The 14,860-nt window shown below is 38.9% G+C and overlaps 1 protein-coding gene across 3 annotated transcripts in view; it reads right to left on the minus strand.

Annotated features, from left to right (window-relative positions):
* Positions 1-6,362: 6,362 nt before the first annotated feature.
* SLCO4C1 (solute carrier organic anion transporter family member 4C1) overlaps positions 6,363-14,860 on the minus strand; it is a 101,224-nt gene continuing 92,726 nt past the window's right edge. For all 3 annotated transcript variants that reach the window (XM_073344597.1, XM_073344596.1, XM_073344598.1), the window contains 3 exons: positions 13,450-13,514; positions 10,852-10,989; positions 6,363-7,676 (listed from right to left, as the gene is read on the minus strand). In XM_073344597.1, the coding sequence (XP_073200698.1) occupies positions 7,552-7,676; positions 10,852-10,989; positions 13,450-13,514 (328 nt within the window). In that variant the 3' untranslated portion in view covers positions 6,363-7,551. The remainder of the gene's footprint in view (positions 7,677-10,851; positions 10,990-13,449; positions 13,515-14,860) is intronic.

The raw sequence follows: 14,860 nt of genomic DNA on the forward strand, positions 1-14,860 counted from the left end.
TAATATTGTATATAGTAGCATAACTTTCCCAACTCTGACCTGCATGGTCCTTTACTCAAAAATTCCCTAATCCAGTCAGACAGTCTTCCCCTTATCCCTAGTGCACCTGCTTTGTACAACAAGCCTTCCCTTGATAGCATGTCTTACACCTTTTCAATATCTAGAAAGCCAGCTGTCATGAAACCCTTGTGCCTCATACTTCTTTGTATTTGTTTCTAATTTAACAATGTGACCAATGGTGCAACTTCCTCTCCAAGAACCACTCTGCACCTTATCTATAATGTCATTATTTTCCAAGGAGGCAACCAATCTTTCATTTACCATTCTCTCCATAATTTTATCCAGACAGGACGTCTATTGGTTTATAGGCTTCCACTTTTGTGAATAATTTGCCTGGTTTTCATATTGGAATTACTATTTCAGTTTCTATTCTACTGGTATTGCTCCTCCTCCCCGTGTTACATAATTCCAAGATAATCCTCAAACTACTTTCAGAGAGATATTTAAATATTGTTACATATATCCTCTTTACCTTGGAAAGTATTTGTGTTGATATCAATAGCATCTTCATGTTTACCTCAACTACATAATAGATCATGACTCTCTTCAACAAATTGTCTTTTAATCTGGTGGAAAACTGCACTTTGATTTTCATCATTCACCCCTCAAAAGTTTCTGCTAAAACTTCTGCTTTCTTGTTATCAGAACTTCTAACCATGTTGCCAGTCCTAATAAGACCTAGAATGTGGCTACTCTTAGTCTGAATTTCATTTGTTTGTTTAATGTGCCTGCATATTTCTGATATTTGTATCTTTATTTACCCCGACAGTACTTCCTCCAACTTTGATTTTTAAAAAAATTTGTGCTATTGTCTTTCTTCTTTTATACTTCATTAGATCTTCACTATTCACTGTATTTTTTGCTCTTTTATAGGCTTGGTTCCTTTCTTTAACTGCCACTTTTCACTCCTCATTCCACCATGGAAGTGAGATTTTAGTTCTGAAGTACTTCAGTAACCTTAGGATACAACTACAGTAGCTGCTGCTATTAATAGCTTTATCACATTCTCTGTCATCACTCACACAATGAGTAATCACAAACACATTTTCTTGTAAATAACTCCCACTTAGGTTTCTTAAAATTCCAGGTGGGCATAGCAGGCTTTGCTCAGGGGCAGGCAGACCATAGCCAAACACTCTCCTCAAACCCTGAGGTGGCTCTTTGAGCAGCCCAGGGGCCTGGAAGGCAAGCCACAGTTCATTCCCCCGTTTGGCTCTCAGGAGGCTGGAGAAGAGGGAACAGATAGTGAGACCTCAGCTCTCGCTCTCCACTAGCTCCTGCCCCAGGGTTCAAGGGGAGAAAAGTGAGAGGTAGTTCATTCACTACTGGATACCACTTGAGATCAGACTCCCCTGGGCCACTTCCTATCTTCCCTGTTTCCCCTTCAGTTTGGGACATGGTCCCAGCCCTCTGTTTACATGATCTCAATAGTTCAGGGCTTCAGCTAAAGGTGTGGGGAGGTTTCCCAACTCACCTCAGAGTTTCCTTGTCCCTCTTTAGTCAGAGGGCTTCCAGCCAAGCCTTATTCATAGTCCTAGTCTTTTCCCTATAGATTGCTCTGCCTCCGCAGCTGAAGCCTGTCTGCTTTCTTGCAGCTAGTCTCTCCTACCAGAGCTTACTTTTAAGTAGGTGCTCCATGGGGAGCATGTCCAGTAGCTGCTAAGGGGTGGTGGTCTTCTTGTCCAAATAGTGTTTCTCTACTTCTTTTACCTTACTGAAGAGTCTGTAAACCCCATCACAGCAAGCAATTTTCCATTGCCTTAAAATAAGTTGCTAGCTACCAAAGGATTTGACTGAACTGATGGGCTTAATATATGGAGTGCTCTTAGAATTGACCCATGATGAGATAACCCAAAGCATAGGAGAAGCTAAAGTGTTAGCACATAGCAATTAATCAGCAGTGCTGTTGAAGGCTTGCTTTCTCTCCTCATTTACTAATTAAAGTTAAGGGAGGGACTCGACCTGAGAAAGTAACACTAGGGTTTCAGATATTCAAAACCAAGCCATATATCCTCTTCCCCTAAGGTGTAAAGTGCCAACGCTATGGGCACATAACAACTGGGTTTTTTTCTGTTTGATTTTTTTTTTTTTTTTTTGGCAAATAATTAAAATGTAAGAATTTCCCCCCATGCTGTAGATATTGCAACCATTTAAAATTCCTGATGGTGGTGCCCTATCCCACAAATTGAACAAGAGACTTTACAAATACTTCCAAATTTATTTCTCAGTTTTATTGTCCCTTCAAGTGTAACTTTGGATGCCAAACGAACACCATAAAAATGGAACATATTATTGTGGACACCAGCTGGATATTTTTTTAAATATTAAGTAATTTCAACAGGTACCAAGTTGCATTTTTGCAATACATTAAGTTCTATCTATTGTACAAAACAGTTTAGATTGGCTTTTGCAAGACTGAAAGGGTTTTTTTAAGTGATAAGGAGCCATAACAGGTAAAATCTCCACTGATTTTAATGAGGTTTTTCTTGAGCTAAGAGTGCAGAATTGTATGCTGTGAAGTACGAATTTATTTTCTGCTTTAGGGAAAGGAAGAACATTCTTTGTCCAAGACAGTGCTTACTTCACCAGAAAATACTATATGCCCCAAGAACTATTTCAAATGGTCTGTGCAGAATTTTAAGGTATCAGTTCGGAGAAATTATAGCCACAGATTTAAGCAAATTTTGGACAATTTTTGAGAGCCCCTAAAAACATATCTACAGATAGTATAGATTTTTATTTCATTAAGAAATCTTATGTCAAGAACCCATATATCAAAAATTACGGGACTTTGAAGTTCCAGATACCAAAAAAAAGTAGTTGTTTTTGGCAGATTTCACCTTTCTCAGGGAACAAAGCAGTTTAACAAAAAGCACGATACATCAAGCAGCTTTTACAAGCCACACAACTGTGTCAATTGTCATATGGTATGATTAGGGAGTTCTGGCTGTACCACTTCTAAATTGTGGATGATTTGATGAAATTGAATAATGAAATTACTGTCATGGAAAGCATATATGTATGTAGATCCACCATGCATTTGCAGGGTTGTCCTATTTCTGCCAGGCCATTGACAAGGGTGAGTGAACAGTACTTGTCAATCCTCTCTCCATTCAAAGTAAAACACCTGAGGACAATGGGTTCACTCTAGATGGGAGAAGACACTTCCTCCTCTTGTCTGAAGGAGATGGGAGGAGTAATGCGAAGTTACCTAGAGCAGAAGAAAAGAAGCAGGTGACCACAGCAGACTCTATAAAGAGACTCATAGGGAGGAACTGGGGAAGAGTGCCCTTTGCACCAGATTATGTAAGGGTAGTAGCAGGGTAGGAAAGGGGGTGGAGGACTTTACTTACCTGGCTGATGGAACACAGAGGGTTCCCCCAAGGACTCACAAGTGAAGGGTGAGTTAATGAGGAACTTTATGCTTAGGATGTTTTGTATAGCTTTGTGTGATCTGTAATTTCCTGTGCTTTACATGATTAAAACAACAGAGCATTAAGATGTTAGATGGGAAAAGTGCATGGGTGTTGATTGCTTCAGAACTACTGCATGCCTCAGAGAGCTAAACTGTAAACCAGAAGCCTCACACTTCTGGGATAGTGTTCTGGGAGAGGGATGTGTTTGTAGGGAATCTGAAGGGAGTGCTGAAGGGTCAGCACTGCGCCAAGTGGGGCTATGCAGTTTGACAACAAGCTCCAACACTCAGAGGGTGGGGATGCCAGAAAAAAGGTCTGTGCCATGAGTGTGTGCCGAGGGTCCCTGAGATTAGGAGCTTGAAATACCCTGGGGTCCAGAGCACAGCGGTTTGTGTTCCCTTCATAACAATCCTAGTGGGTTACCAGGAGGGGATGCTTACTAAGATCTGTGACATGTTAAAAAATGAAATTTCATGTTACATTTATCTAAAATGTTTGCTAGGTGACTTGTAGCACAGATAGCAAGAGTTAAGGTATTCCAAAGAGTTTACTATCTACATTTAGATACAACAAATGGGGAGACGGCAGATGGGAGTTACAGCAAGATATAAAAGAATGAATCAGCTCAAACAATGGATCATCCTTCCCCCCCCCCCCTCTCAAAAACACACAGAAAAGGAGGTCTTAGCAGGAAAGCTCCACTGCTTTTGGAGTGGTAACTTTACAGTCACCTCGAGAAGTGTGGAGCTGTAACTATGGAAGTGGGTCAGTGTAGAGAGGGCCTGGCCAAAGAAGCCAAGGTCAAAAGGAAAAGGACAGCTAAACCCGGGGGATCTCATGGAGTTTGGGTCTCCATGCTACTTCAGGCACTACTGCAGAACTGGAGGGCTGCTACTCATTCATCCTCTGTAGTGCATATGCACTGTCTCTGGCTGATCACATGACGTACTGGGAACTTACTGCAGTGCAACTGATGATTAAATATTCAACAAGCTATACACTTTTGAGAAGAAAGAGTCTTTGTGCATCTGCAGTACAACTCCTTCCTTCTCTGCCTGGGCAACTCATCCCATGGCAACTGAAGGTGCAGGTAGCTTCCTCAGAAGAGGAACATAAGGTGTGATCCACTTTCTCCTCTATGCTTCATAGAATCATAGACATGTAGACCTGGAAGGGACCTTGATAAGTTTATCTAGTGCAGCCACCTGCACTTTTATCCTTTAGTTATTGTTAATTCCTTGTATTGCCATGTCCCCAATGTGCTAAGCAGTATGCACATCCATAGTAAGCATCAGCTCATGCCCCAAAAGAGCTCACAGTTTAAATAAACAAGACAAACAGGAGGGAGAGAGGTAGCATTATCCCTATTTTACTGATGAGGAACTGAGGCACATTCAGTGACTTTCCCAAGTTCACACAGGCAGTCCATAGCCAAGCTGGGAATTGAACTTGAGTCGCAGCCCACAGCCTTAACCACAAGCACATCCCTGCCTCTCCCTTTTCTGCTCAGAATTGGTTTTGCTCCTTCACACACTATGTGCAAGGGAACATAGGGACCATATGGGATCACACTGATAATTATGCAAATCAAAAAGTTATGTAAACATTATCCTGTGGGCAAGTATTAGACCAAAAACACTCTCATCCCCCCAACAAAGACATTGGATGCTTGTGGCTAATAAATGGGGTGGAAGGTATCTTCTCCACATCCTGGTTGACAGGTTTCAGAGTGTAGCCGTGTTAGTCTGTACCAGCAAAAACTATGAGGAGTCCTTGTGGCACCTTAGAGACTAACAAATTTATTTGGGCATAAGCTTTCGTGGGCTAGAACCTACTTCATCAGATGTGTAGAGTGGAAAATACAGGAGCACATATAAGTACATGAAAAGGTGAGGTCAGTCTAACGAGACAATTCAATTGACAGCAGGATACCAAGGGAGGAAAAATAATATTTGAAGTGGTAATGAGAATGGCCCTTTTCAGACAGTTGACAAGAAGGTGTGAGTAACAGTAGGGGGAAATTAGTATTGGGGAAATTAGGTTTAGGTTTTGTAATGACCCAACCACTCCCAGTCTTCATACCTAATCTGATGGGGTCCAGTTTGCAAATTAATTCCAGTTCTGCAGTTTCACACTGGAGTCTGTTTTTGAAGGTTTTTTTTGTTGAAGAATTGCCACTTTTAGGTCTGTTATTGAGTGACCAGAGATCAAAGTGTTCTCCTACTGGTTTTTGAATGTTATGATTCCTGTCAGATTTGTGTCCATTTAGTCTTTCACATAGAGTCCCATTTGGCCAATGTACATGGCAGAGGGGCATTGCTGGCACATGATGGCATATATCACATTCCTGATTGCTGTGTTTATTTTATGTTAATAGAATAGTCCAACAGAAAACAGAGGGTCTCATGGTGGATCTTCTATCTTAGATTCCATTTCTGTGTCTTTAAGAGTTAGTCTAAAGCAAAGAATTACACTTTCCAGCTCTCTGAGCTACAGTCCTTAGTTGTGGATGCCTGGCTAGTCCCAGGTTACATGGTTACTCAGTGGCAGGTTAATAGGATCCATCTGCCAAACAAACCCTCTTATTTACCAACTAGTAGTGGTCTTTGATAAAGGCCCATAAGAAAGGGTAAGTGGGTTTCTTTCCCCAGGATCCAGCGCAGGGTGGCAGGGGCTGTTGACACAAAAGTGTTCCTCCTCTGAATCCCAAAGGGTCAGTGTACCCATCATAGTACCAAGACACAGAAAGTACACAAACGCACATAGTTTAGGTAGAAGGAGGAGATGTAATTCATTATTGGTACTTCAAAGTTAAGCAGCAGCTTTGAAGCCAGCAAATAACATCTCATATGCATTTACAAAAAAAAACAGCATTATATACCAGATTTAAAAATAGATTTATTTCACAGCAGTTAAACAATATTTAAATAGAATAATTTGCATGTAAAAATTTAACACTAAAAAATTGTTGTTTACTAAGACATGTACACCTTATTTTAAGTTTTCTACAGATACACATCCTATTATTTTAAAGGTTTATTCAAGGTTGCAAGGCCTCGGCTGGATGTACTTTCTTCTATCAATGTGTTTGTATAGTCTTTCGTTGTGCATTTGTATTCAACAAAAATAATTAAATCCCTTTTTTGGAAAATAATTAGTGCAGAAGCACTTAGGAGTAACCTCAAAATAATGAGCTAGCACACATCTAACAAGTAAAACATTTTAAGAAAACAGATTTCATTTTCAAAATTTCCAGAGTGTATATTATGAGAGATGAATCTTTCTAAAAAAATGTAACAAGAATATTTTGACATCATCCTTTTGGATATAGTCTGAATTCAAATACTAAGGCACCCAGTTGAACAAATGTTTATTAATTACAAGTTTGTTAGTTTTCCTATAATGAAAACTATTCTTAAATATATTTGTAGGAAAAAAGTAAAGATTACAAATTTAATCACAATCACAATTTAAACTTTTAACCTAACTTGTACAAAATAGATTTAGAAAACAGAAGTGCCTGTTTTTTTTATTTCTTCCTACTCAAGAAACTACAGTATAAATTTACATCAATCAAACCTTAAATGTTGTTTAGTAGCCCAAAACATTGGCGCATATTATTCCTACCATTTTAAAGTAAACATTGACAGCTCCCTTTAACACACCCATTTACTATTTTGTTGTCCTAAAGTCTGTCTTCTTAGGGTGTACCGTTGCCTTTATAGGCAGTAACAATTATTCACCTTTTTTTGGTATTCCAGTTCGGCTTTTTATGTCCTCTTTCTTGTGTTCTACTGATAATATTGCAATTTGCTTAACTCAATGAATTGTAAGACATTTCCTCTATTTACAGTAGTTTTGATTGGGATACATTGTTGAAATATAAAATTTCCTCAGTTTGAATTAATGTTACACAAAATATCCACCAATATTTAAAATCATTTAAAGCTGTTTAAGATCTAAATCAAGTTCAGATAATGCTGCACTTGCAAATGAAGCTCTCTGACAGCTTATCTTTCAGTAGCTGTGTATATTCTTGGTTTCTTTTAAAGTTCCTGGTTTTCTCATAACAGTTTTACATGTGCACAGCAGACGCCATTTCAGTATCCTTTTGCAAAGTCGCAGAGCTGTCTGGTGGCGGTTTATATAAGCAGAATGCAATGACAGTAAAAAGGATAGTGATGACTTTACAAGCTGCACCTTTATGTGAAGAAAAGTGAAATTGTTTATTGTTGAAGATCAATTTTCAATAAATGTAGTTAATGTTATTTGACAGCGCTTATGAAAGCTTTACATTCAACTTGATGGCATCTCTGTCTCTTATGCCATAACTTTTGAACATCTCATTTGATCAATTTCAAAATTAGCTAGATATCAATGACTACAAAACTATTGACTTGGGGGGGAAAATCAGACAACCAAAAGGTGGGGGACATCTGGAGATCCTGTCATCTGTTCAGCACAGCCCAAGCTTCAAGCACCTCTGCAACTGTCTACAGATCAAACACCTGGCCCACAGCACCCATTAATTCCTATAACAATACCTGTCTCATCACTGTTCATCCTCCCAATAGAATTTAATATGTTGAGACTTGAATGACTTATCTCCCAAACAAATAATAATGGGCGGTGAGGGAGCATACAGAGCCTCAGACACAGAGGAATGTAAGGGGAAATGCAGGGATGTAATGATCTCCTGATGAGTGCAATGAATTTGGCCTATGGAAGCTATAAATGTGTGACTCCATAGTTCATAAGAGTGCCACAAAGGTATAAAGCAAAGAACTAAACATATTTACTTCTAAGTTAAGTCTTATGTAAACTTGGCTCCATACTATGGTACCCTTGATGGCAGAAAGCATGCTAACCCACATAGCTAATCGAAAGACCCTTAAAAACAGCAGGAGTCTTTCCATTGACTTCCAGGAGCTTTGGATCAGGTCCCTCATCTGCCCTCTGGTCCTCGCTTGCTGTGAGAACTTTAATACTCATTGGAATTCTGTTCTCCTCCTCCACTCCAGATTGTTCAAGACAATAAAATCTTCCCTTCTTGCTTTAACTACAGTGCCCCAGATTATGTCCATTCATTGGTTTCCTGTCACCTGTTGCACTGTACTGAAACTCATTCTCATTTAAGATGTTCTGAATAATCTTCCTGAATACACATCCTCCTCTCAAGTACACTCTTCACAGGTCTTTTGACTTCCTGCTCACCATGTTTTCCAATTCTTAGCTTCATGTCCTCATTCATCAAGTGTCCTCTATTTCCTCCCTCAGTTCCCTCCTTAAAGGTGATGTGCAAAGGGAAAACTATTGCGTCAATGCTTTTTCTTTCCTCACTCCTCTTGATGTACAATGTAATCCAGATCGCAATCCAAATCATGAAGCAGAGAGCTTCAAATATTAGAACAATGGGGCACACAAAGTTGGCCAGCTATTCAGGAGAGAAAGTTGTCTAACTTATTTAGAGATCAAAACTAACTTTAACTGGCCCACTCTCCCATGATACCAGTACTGTCAAGTCAGGCTTTGTTTCTCAGCTTTATGTATAAAACAGGTTTTCTAAAAAGTGAACTTTAGAAGCAATGGCATCTGGTCAATTAGGAAAATAAGATTAATTTATATTAATCTTTGCAGACAATTTTTCTAAGAAAAAAAGTCCATATTTGACACACTGGGGGGGGGGGGGGGGGGAAGCACCTGAACAGGGAAATTATCCCAGAGGAATGAGGTTTGATCTGGAAAAGAGGACCAGCAACCTGAGTCTGTAGCAAAATAAAAGAAAATTTCTTGAAGATACTGTTTCAATGGTACCTCACACCACTCAGGTTAAAAAATATAGACAGACTGAATAGGGATAAATGTCGAAGAAATTGTGGTGAAAGAGGAGATTTTATGCATCTATGGAGGGCATGTCCATTCATTAGAGAGTCCTGGGATATAATCCGTAATCAAATATTAAATGTTGGATATTTATTACCAAATGATCTGTTAGTACTCCTCCTGCAGCTCTCTAGTGGGAATGGTCACACTAGAAGAAATGAAAAATTATTCTGTCATCTGTTGGTAGCTGGTTGGCTATTAGTACCATCTCATTGGAAAAGAAAAAAGGCCAAACCATAGAGGAATGGTTTTTAAAAATGGGAGGTGGAAGTCACTGAGACACACAGATTAACACACTAATCATATTCCCAGCAAAATAGACAGAGAACTGATAGATATTTAGATATTTGGTTACTTTTTATTCAATACTCAAAATTTATTCACCTGCCAAAAAAAACCACATACTTTTTTTTACTTAACATTTGATAGATATGCCTGATCTAAATGTCATAATGATGGTAATACCTTGTTAAATAGGAAGATCTGATGTTTAAAGAGACATTGTATAGACAAGACTTAGCTGATGTAATGATGGTTTTGTTTCTGTCATTTATAGGGCAAGGATTTGTAAACTTGATAAAACTTCCTAAATAAAATCAATAGCTTAAAAAGAAAATGCTTGAAAGGTATTAAGGTTGGTGGGGAGGGTTTGGTTTTTTGTTTTTGTTTCTTTAATTTTCAAATATTGGTAGTTAAACTTAAACACCTAAATAGGTAGCCTCATTGCCAAAGGGGATGGTCACCTGCAGCTATCATTGAAGTCAAAAGGTATCTGAGTACCTTTAAAAAAATCAGATGAAAAGCTTTTAATTGAGAGGTGAAATGACTTTTAGTCAGAATCTTCAAAGGTCTATTTTTGTTCTTCTTTGGAACTCTCATTCAACTGCAATGCCAAACTAATACTGGGGAGAAAATATATGTATTTGTTAAAAGTTTAATTATAACTACAGGGTGAGAAAATGCCAATATTTATCTGATGCCTCTAAAAATCTTCCAGCTAAACTAGGGAAGTCAGCAAGAGGAAACCCCCTCCTGCCCCAAAAAAATGGGGGAAGGTGGAGGGCAACCACACAAATCCTACTATATTTCAGGCTCTTGTTCATCCATAAGGAAGCTATAAAGGGCACAAACCACCTAAGAAAAAAACTCCATTTCAGGTTACCTTTAAAAACCTAACTCTTCAAACAATCCCTCCTCATTTATTTTAATTGTCAAGAATCCCCACGAACTTCCTACCAAATTGTTGTCCTGTGTCTTGCCTGGTTTTTGACTGTCATGTCTTATGTAAATAGTAGTTCCTTCAGAAAATGAAACTTGTCTTATCTATTTGCAAAGTGCTGAGTACTATGTAAACTTATTACATAGTCTTATTAGACTAATTTTCTTACTCAGTTGTCACCTGGCAGTGAAATTCAAAATAGCTATGCCTTTTGCTATTAAAGATTTTAACACTCATTTGTGTAATGTACATATCAAATATGCAGTCACTTACTTATACCAATCAGCATGTAGGCCATTTTTGAGTTGTCATAGACCCAGCAGGCTCCTTTAATGTCACATTTATTAACATCCCACAGAGTGCAACTACTGTCTATTGCCACACCAAACAAAATTGGTCCAGGAATAGTGCCTAGAAGAGATAAGTGTACAAAGAGTCTTAACTGAATCAGCAGAATTCATAGAGTAAGATGGTGGGTCAAGTTGATAATTGAAGCATCAAGTGTGGTGTAGCTAAATTATAGAACCAGACATTCAAATCTCATCAGCTTGTTTTAGCCCTTTGGTCTTCTGAGATAGAGGACCATGCAACTTGCTGTACATTCTTGCAAAGAACACCTTAAAAACTAAGGTGCCATCTGCTCCGTGTGACTGCTAAAGATACTACAGTACTTTTTATAAGAACTGGAGTTTGTCCTAGTGTCCTTGATCAATATTTACTCTTTCCCATTGCAATATTGTGTGCTCATTTGTTGTCCCCTCCCACCCAAGAGGCGGCTATACGTTAGGGATCCAATATGTACAGATTTTAAGCCCTTTGAGGTATTTCATTCATTATGTAAATTAGTATTTTAATTAAACAATCAATCCTGACAGTGCTCATGTAGAAACATAAGCTATCCCCTTTCACATGATAGACGTGGACAGGGTTTTTGGAAACAGATTTTCCTAAGTGACAACAAACAGTACAATATATAACGGAACACTGTATCACACATGTACTCTCAATCACTCCAGTTCCAAATGATCTGGTGTATTGATCTTAAGAAATGTAGCTCAGTAAACAGTTACCTGGTGGGGGGGGAGGGAACCCCAATTCCTTGATGCTATTTTTACTAGCCATCTCCATTCTATCACATCTTTTCACTCCCCTATTCTCTGAGAATCACAGGGTTTTTGTTTTTGTTTTTTTTTTGGGGGGGGGGGGAATTCCTTGGCAACAGTCTATTAGAAGTTATTAAAGATAATAACTGTCTGTTGGGGGCGGGGAGAAAAGTTAGCTGAGCTTGGCTGGAGCAGTTGTTGTGTCGGTTAAATTCTTATTTCATCTTATTCTAGGTAGCATTTCACATTTAGCTAGAGCTGGTAGCAGGAGCAATGTTATTTGGGAGGTGTTTTGGGAGGGGCTGGTCTAGTCAGGACATCTTTTTGGGATCAGAATGATGAAGGACCTGGATCCTAGGAGACATTGGGGGTGGCAGCCAGATGATGAAGCTTGCTCGAGTAGCCAATTTTTCTCCCCAAAATCTTTTTTTTTTTTTTTAGGACTCAAAAAGGAGTTGTGGATGGAACAGCCTATTCCCTCATTATTTTATCCATCAATTAGAACTAGTTTCCAACACACCAGTTTTGGTTCATTAACTCCCACTCCCACACTGTCTTATTTACCAGACATGATTTTAACACAGTCCTTGAATTATATTAGGTCTTTTTGTTTGCATTAATTTAGTTTTTCCATCTCCCTTTTGCAACTTTTCCCATCAACATTAATTTGAAAGGCTGTGACACTTTATGAACTTTCACTTACTTTTTACAGCTGAGTTTATAATTAAAGTAAATTTGTAGACTCAGTTATTACAACAGTCCCTGAGTACAACATCACATGGAAAGAGGCTATGCCTCCATGTCTCATGCCGGGTAGAGCGCCCCTCATCTTATCTCTCCTACCTCCAGTGTTGATGAGGTAAATGGGTTGGGACATTGACTTCCTGCCAGGGTCCTCATGCAAGCCTGGAGTATAGGGGAGCAATGCGCTCATACCCACCCTCAGGTTTGTAGAACTTGCTAGTACTTGGAGAGGTTCTTTGCTGTGTAATAGTTTGTAAAAGTTGCGTCTTCCACATTTAACCATACTCTGGCATGTCTCACTGTTTCTGCATTGACATCAATTACCCCCAAAAAATAATTTAATAAAGAAAATAGAAAGTCAGCAAAGACTATTTAAAAGGGGTTTGTAAATGAATGACTAAATTATGCAAATTATCTATCTGCCAGACTTCTAAAACATACATACATGCCCTTTAGAAATAAGGACACAAAACACTGCAGCAGGTTTCATATATTCTTTACCGTTTTACTTGTAACTTCTAAGGTGCTGCCATTTTCATCAGTGTTAAATTATGTAACAAACATGGCTAAAGGAACTCAATATCATCAAGTTAAGTGTTACAGAGTCACCAAATTTTTGACTGGTGGAGTCTTAAAATCCCTGAAAATTTTCAAAGAATGGAGTTGCATTTTTTTGGGGAGGAGTGGGGTTGCTTTTGTTAACAGGATGCAAGTTTAAATACTCTTCTTCTGCAGCTGGGATTCATTTCCTTTGGCATACCCGTTTAGCCTCTTTGCACAACTATTTATAGAGAAGACAGCATTAATGCTAAAAATGAGTAAAGTACCACATTTGAATTCCTATGATGAATTCTAAGCTATTTTGAGATTGAGTTTGGCCTGATCTTTCAGACAGAGAGACTGCAACAAATTCATTCATACATATGTTCTTTAAAATTAGTCAATCTGAGTATTTGAAAAGGAAGTCTCCCAATTAGACATTTTATGCTGGGACAGGTATTTAAGCAACAGATAATAGTCATACCTACTAATCGTAGAAACACTGACTGCACTCCCAGAGCAAATGAACGCTGTTTGTCTGGCACACACCTGCAAACAAAATTGCAGTTTAAGGGCTTTATCAAACATAAATTTACCTTAAACTGATGTTTTTCATCTTGGGGTTTTTTTTTTTTTTTTTTTTTTTTGGTAAGTTACACTTGGACTTTTGAAAAAGTCAGTCATTGACATTATCTATTAATACTTTTGGTCTATATCTGGACTCTAAACAACCTAAAAACTTTAAATAGAATTTACTTGACAGAAGAGACAAAAATCAACTTGCATAATATATCATTATGCATTATATACTATACTAGTTTTCTGCAATAAAGTACAGAGAGCTTTGGCAGGAGAAATCATCATAGTCCTTTTCTCAATGTGTTTACACAAGATAATCAAAGCAAGGGGTTCAGCTCAAGATCACACACATTACTTTTGTCCTGGTTAACCATTATGAAGTGGAGATGCGGCAGGGGACTATGCTTAAGTACATAGTATAGGGCAGCGTTTCCCAAACTTGGGATGCCGCTTGTTCAGGGAAAGCCCCTGGCTCGCCGGGCCGGTTTGTTTACCTGCCATGGCCACAGGTTCAGCCAATTGCGGCTCCCACTGGCTGCGGTTCGCTGCTCCAGGCCAATGGGGGCGGTGGGAATCGGCAGCTGGTACATCCCTTGGCCCGTGCTGCTTCCCACAGCCCCCATTGACCTGGAGCGGCAAACCGCGGCCAGTGGGAGCCACGATCGGCTGAACCTGCAGACGCGGCAGGTAAACAAACTGGCCCACCCCACCAGGGGCTTTCCCTGAACGAGCGGTGTCCCAAGTTTGGGAAACACTGGTATAGGGTTTTTTTTTAATGCTTAAATGTATAATCAGTAGATATTGCACTTATTTGTAGATTTTTGTCTTGCATCAGCATATTGCATTACATAAGGTAACACAAAAAGCAGCAGCAAGCATAATAAATAAACCATTTTAATTGAACCTTACTGCTAACAGTCCAGCATCCCAGTAAAATCTATATCACTGACGACTGAAAGGGACAGGCTTTGAGCAATCTCAAGTAATTTTTGAGAAGTATGATGCTACAAACACCAAATATTGCTTTCCCCTTATTCTCCCCAATCCAAACACAGCTGCCCTTTCTCTGCCTCCAGACTAACACAATCAAATTGTCAATGCAACTTCCATGTGGACTCACACTGGAGCATCAAGAACAGATGGTCAATGCAATGAAGCATGATAATACAGTGCAGTGTGTTTAAACCACTATCTCAGCTTTACAATAGTACTTTTTCTGGTATAAAAAGTTATTCTATAAGTAGGTGTGCTTTTAAAGTAACTTGTGAGCTTTAAATAGTAAAAATGTGAATGCACTGTTTCTAAATTTGGGCATG

The sequence above is a fragment of the Lepidochelys kempii genome, chromosome 5 (genome assembly GCF_965140265.1).
Source record: "Lepidochelys kempii isolate rLepKem1 chromosome 5, rLepKem1.hap2, whole genome shotgun sequence".
NCBI classification, from domain to species: Eukaryota; Metazoa; Chordata; order Testudines; family Cheloniidae; genus Lepidochelys; species Lepidochelys kempii.